This window comes from Salvia splendens, chromosome 19 (genome assembly GCF_004379255.2).
Source record: "Salvia splendens isolate huo1 chromosome 19, SspV2, whole genome shotgun sequence".
NCBI classification, from domain to species: domain Eukaryota; kingdom Viridiplantae; phylum Streptophyta; class Magnoliopsida; order Lamiales; family Lamiaceae; genus Salvia; species Salvia splendens.
In genome coordinates this window covers 4,292,441-4,298,340 of record NC_056050.1, presented here as the reverse complement: position 1 = coordinate 4,298,340, position 5,900 = coordinate 4,292,441, and the positions used below count along the sequence as shown (strand labels likewise).

General features: G+C 42.0%; 1 protein-coding gene across 1 annotated transcript; it reads left to right on the top strand.

Moving 5' to 3' along the window:
- The first annotated feature begins 4,690 nt into the window (after window positions 1–4,690).
- On the top strand, window positions 4,691–5,191 carry LOC121778874 (secreted RxLR effector protein 161-like). Its single transcript, XM_042176264.1, has one exon. The coding sequence runs from the start codon at window positions 4,691–4,693 to the stop codon at window positions 5,189–5,191; it is 501 nt and encodes a 166-aa protein (XP_042032198.1).
- Window positions 5,192–5,900: the final 709 nt, after the last annotated feature.

The following is a 5,900-nucleotide window of genomic DNA, read 5'->3' as shown; positions in this document are numbered from 1 at the left end:
CTTTCCGTTTATCTTGAATCTTGTTTAAAGCTTCCTCAATTTCTCGTTCAAGCCAACAAGTGGCGCCGTTTGTGGGAAGTGGAGATTTACCACCGTTGAAGAGAAATTGGTCGATGGCATCAAGGTTCGAGGCGGAGAAGTTCACCGGGAAGAATGATTTTGCGTTGTGGCGCATGAAGATGCGAGCAATGTTAATTCAACAAGGGTTGTCCGATGCTCTGGTTGTCGAGAAGGATGAATCGGAGGAAAAGGAAGTTCTTGATGAGAAGGCGACTGCCAAGAAAGAGGGAATCCTGGCTAAAGCTCTCAGTGCGGTTGTGCTATGTCTCGACGACAAAGTGTTAAGAGAAGTGTCGAAGGAGACAACGACAGCCGAAATCTTGAAGAAATTGGAAGGTCTGTACCTAACTAAATCGATTGCCAATAGGCTATTCATGAAACAACGCCTATATTCCTATAAGTTTGTCGATGAGAAAGCTATAGTTAAGCAGTTGGAAGATTTTAATAAGGCCGTTGATAACCTTGAAAACATCGATGTGACGATTGGTGATGAAGATAAGACGATATTATTGCTCAATGCTCTGCCGAGATCATACGACCAGCTACGTGATGCGATTATGTAAGGAAGGGAATGAACCATCACATTGATGGAAGTGCAATCGGCTTTGAGGGCGAAAGAGCTGCAGAAGGGAGGTGGTCGTGGTCAAGAACAGGTATCAGAGAGCCTGAACATAAAGAAGTTTAAGGGCAAGAAGAACTACAAGAAGAATCGTGATACACCCAAGGCAGTTTCTAAGGATCAAAAGGAGACCTGATCTTGTCATTGGTGAAAGAAACCCGGGCATTTGAAGCGTGACTGTTATGCTTGGAAGAAGAAACAAGCGGAGGAAGCAACACATGGTAAGGCCAACTCTGATTGCATTCAAGATAATGAGGTTACAGAAATTTTGAATGTGATGGAGGAGGTAGAAGAAAGCACTTGGATTCTTGATTCCGGGTGTAGTTTCCACATGTGCCCAAAGCTTCATTGGTCCGAATCACTGTCAGAAGCTGCTGGATCAGTTTTGCTAGGGAATAATCAGATTTGCACTATACAGGGAGTTGGAAATGTAAAATTGAGGCTAAGTGATGGATTAATGAAGATCTTGTGCAATGTAAGATACATCCCAGAAGTTAAAAGGAACTTGATATCACTTGGCTATCTTGAGAGTAAGGGATGCAGTTTTGGATCTTGTGGGGGGAAAATGACCATTCAAAAGGGGACTGATGTGGTTTTGCAGGGAGAAAGAAAGGGAAGTGGCGGGTACTGCGGAATGTATTTGATTCAAGTTATATGGAAGAGATAACTGAACCGGATGGATCAGTTAGCAAATGTCATTGCCACTTGATCAAGTTGGTCTCGCTCTCGCGCACCACCAATGTAATTTATAAACTCCTAATTTTTGCACTACTTTAACAGTAAAGCGGTAAGTTCGGGGTCGATCCCACAGAGAAGCGAGTGTATCGAGCGTGTGCGTAGTGAATAGGGTTCGGCTGGTGCCACTCTTTAACTTTGGGAGTTTTTAACTACTGACTTTACCTTAGACAGAAAAGTAACTAACTACTTGCTCAAGGGAATTTTAACTACTGGGTCAAGTGAATTTCAGACTGGAATGAAAATTAACTTCTTAGAATAGTAAACACGATGACGAAAACAGAACAACTTCGATTTTATACTCAGTATCCAAACGAGTACAACGAATATGCAGAATGTAAAAAGCTCAAAACTTAACTACAAAGCAACTTGAAATTAGACTAAGCTAACACTTCGGAAAATACGAAAGCAAGTAAAACCGAGAAGATCCTCGGAGGGAAACTTGAGATAACGCCGACAGATATCGAGTATTCTGTAACGCTCACTTCGGTCGCCCTTTAACTAAACGTTTCTCTATCTAAGCTATCTAGAGAACTGAGCTAAACTAAACTAAAAACTAAAGATGGAAAGGTAAAAGGATCTTCCCTCAATGTGGTGGCACATCCTCTATTTATAGGCTCGGCACGACCTCCAGCTGGATAACGATCTTGGCAGGGAATATTCGCTCATGCTGAGAGTGAGCGACTCATTGATTGCTACGTGATTTCCTTCTAGAATGACGACGCTTTTCAGTAACAGATTCATGACTCAGCTCCGTCCTTGCGTCTCATATATCAGCACGTGTCCCCTTCTAGAACGTTGTCCTTGATAACAGAATGATGATCACCATCCAGCTCATTGCCTCACATGTCATTCTTCTGGAAGCCAGTAGTCCCCTCCTTGACTGCTTGATTACCCCCTTGATCAACTCCCCCAATTCCTAGCCTTTTTCACCTATTGTACTTGCTTGATCAGTTTGGCCTTGTTTCCTTGGTCAAGCGGCATTCCTCCACATTAAACACTTGCTTTGGGCGATAAAACCGATCAAGTAGCGTACATTTTACCCCTAAACCGATGCATGAAATGGGCCTTATCAGGAAGTCTCTACTATCTTGATGCTTCTGTCATAAAAAATAGAGATATCAACATTGTGAAGTCAGATCCAGTCAGTCTCTGGCACTTGAGGTTAGGACAACCTGCAAATGGCAGCATATTATAACTGATCAAAAAAGGAGTGATATCTGGAATTGATGATAAGAGTGATCAAGCATGTGATGATTGCATATTGGATAAGGCAAAGAAACTCCCATATATTAGAGGTAAACACACTTCTTAGGCTCATTTGGATTATGCACATAGTGACATATGGGGGCCTGCCCCAGTAAATTCAGTAGGTGGGGGGAGATACTACATGACCATCATAGATGATTACTCTAGAAAAATCTGGTTATATGTGTTAAAAAGAGAAATATGAAGCTTTTGGGAAGTTCAGAGTTTGGTGCAAGATGATGGAGAATGAGAGAGGTTCTGTCTTGAAATGTCTAAGAACAGACAACGGGCTTGAGTTCTTGTCTAAGGAATTTGAACTTTTCTGCCAACAAAGAGGTATAAAGAGGCATGGAACAGTTCCTATGAACCCTCAACAGAACGGTGTTGCAGAGAGGGTAAATAGGACTATCATGGAGAGAGTGAGGTCTATGCTGCTAGCATCTGGGATGGAGAAAAGATTCTGGGCAGAGGTTGCTGCCACTGCAGTAAAACTAATCAACATGTGCCCATCTTCGAGCATAGATGGTGATACTCCTGACTACAGGTGGTATGGTGAATATGGTGACTACTCCCAGCTGAAAGTTTTTTGATGTAAAGCTTTTGTACATCAGAAACTGAGTAAATTGGATGATAGGGCTATGAGATGTGAGATGCTAGGTTATCAGCCAAGGGTAAAGGGGTATAGACTCTGGTGCATTGAACTTGGAAACCAAAAGATTGTTGTCAGCAGAGATGTGACTTTCTCTGAAACAATCATGCTATTCACATTGGTGGAGCAAGCTTAGAATGATATTGTTAGGAGAGATAAGTATACTTCTAGTTTGGAGGTGGAGCATGAACCTGTGGTTTTGAACAAGGATGGTAGTGAGTCGGATTATAATCAGAACTGGTGAAGCAGAAGAGCAGGAAGATCTTAGAACTTACCAACTGGCCAGAGATAGGGTAAGGAGGAAAGATTTGAGACGCCCATCCAGATATCTTGATTCAGATATGCTCTATTTTGCTTTCTGTATAGCTGAGCAAGTGGCCTTCTCTGAACCTGAGTCACATAATGCAGTAGTAAACTGCAAGGAAAGGGACAAGTGGTTGAAAGCAATGATTGAGGAGATGGATTCTCTCATCAAGAATAGAACATGGGTTCTTGTGGATAAGGTTGAGGGAAGAAAGATTGTCAGTAGCAAATGGATCTTCAAGAAGAAGATTTAGTCTATAGATAATGAGAAAGTCAGATTCAAGGCAAGATTGGTGGGAAGAGGGTTCACACAAGAAGAAGGTGTGGATTATACTGAAGTCTTTTCTCCTGTAGTCAAGCACACTTCAATCAGAGTCTTATTGGCTATAGTATCTAAGCTTGACTGGGAATTGGAGCAATTAGATGTAAAAACGGCTTTTCTATATGAAGATCTGGAAGAAACGATTTATAGGCATCAATCTCAAGGATTTGTGAAGCCATGAGAGGAAAATAAGGTTTTCTTATTAAAGAAAAGCTTGTATGGCCTCCAGAAGACAATGCCATAAAAAGTTTGACAGCCACATTCTAAAATATGGCTTCAAAAGATCAAAATTTGATGAATGTGTCTACCTCAAGAGAAGATGTGGAGCTCCTGTGGCCTATCTACTCCTTTATGTAGATGATATGCTAGTGGCATGGGCCTGCAAGAAGGAGGTTCAGAGATTTAGGTGCTGGCAGAATTCTTGGGATGAACGTTTGATATGAAAGATTTAGGTGCTGCTGGCAGAATTCTTGGGATGAGCATAGTCAGAAACAGAGAGAAGAAAGAAATATGGTTAAACCAGGCTGACTACATCAACAAATTGGTTGAGAAATACAAGATGGGTGATGTTAAAGCAACTGGAACTCCATTGGCACAATACTTTAGGTTATCTGTACAACAAAAGCCAAGCAATGAGAGGGAAAGGCGGGAGATGCAGACTATCCCCTATGCTAATATTGTAGGTAGCATAATGTATGCTATGATTAGGACGAGACCTGATGTAGCTTAGGCCATCAGTGTAACAAGTAGATTCATGGCAGACCATGGCAGACAACATTGGCTGTCACTGAAGTGGACTCTTCGATATTTGAGAGGAGCTGGTGACTATGGGATATTGTTCAGAGGTGGTGAAGAGTATGTTGGTGATCCCCTAGTGGGGTATTGTGATAGTGACTATGCAGGGAATATAGACAATAGAAGATCTCAGTCAGGTTATGTCTTCACTTTATATGGTGGAGCTGTGTGTTGGAAGTCCAGTTTGCAGAGTGTGGTGGCTCAATCCACAACTGAAGCTGAATACATGGCGATGACAGTTGCAGTCAGAGAGAATTTTTGGTTAAGAGGTATTGCTTCTGATTTTGGAGTAGAACAGAAATCCATTGCCATAGGTACTGTTATTCCTAATCATCGGTTCCAATTATGTAACACTTCCTTGTTTGTTCTTGTGGAGCTCGGACATGATAACTGCGTTTTAGGAAACCATACATTACAAGATGGAATCTCTCATGCCGTTAAAACTAATAACTGCAGTTGAAGGTCATGTTTTCATATTGTTCTCGAGGACGGTCATTCTAGTAAAATATCGTATTCTCCATCGTGCTTCATAGCGTGCTATAAGGATTGTTTCTGGGTCGCGTAGTGATAAGGCTAATTTCATGCATAGGTCTAGGGCTTTAATTTGTGAAATTTCTGGGTCTAACGCACGTTTTAAGCCAGGTGTGTGAAGATTTTCGCCAGGTCCAGCAAAAGAGGAGGACAGTTGTGTGGACCTAGGAAGAAGGCGAATAAGTGGACATTATGCGGAAAATTGCTTGACGGAGGAAGCCTCTGAGTTGAAGGGTAGAATAGGGATTTCTACGAAGACTCTAGAAGGCTATGTCCGCGTCTATAAAAGGAAGAAGCATGCACGCTGGAGGGATCTTCTCGGTGGGAGACCTTGCTAACAGCCTGTAGCTTAGTTCATTTTCTTCACACTCTTGGGTTCTTTCGGCGGGAAATTCAGGGCACACTTGGGGGTTCACCTCTAGCTTTCATACATTTCGATCTGGTTGTAACACCGTCCTTCTTTAGGGCGAAGAGGCAATTTATTTTCCGCTTTCGTTTCTGTTGAATTCGCCGAGCTTCGCTGTTCGAAGCTCGGACCTCTTTATTTTCTGAATATTTCCCTGTTTTATGCAAGTTTCGTTTTCACTTATGCCGATTGTGTTAAACTTTGTTTGTTGATTATTGTTTGCTTGAATTCT

Bases quoted from the DNA above. Each gene is read 5' to 3' on its own strand.
- LOC121778874 (XM_042176264.1), top strand. From the start codon at position 4,691: ATGGCAGACCATGGCAGACAACATTGGCTGTCACTGAAGTGGACTCTT.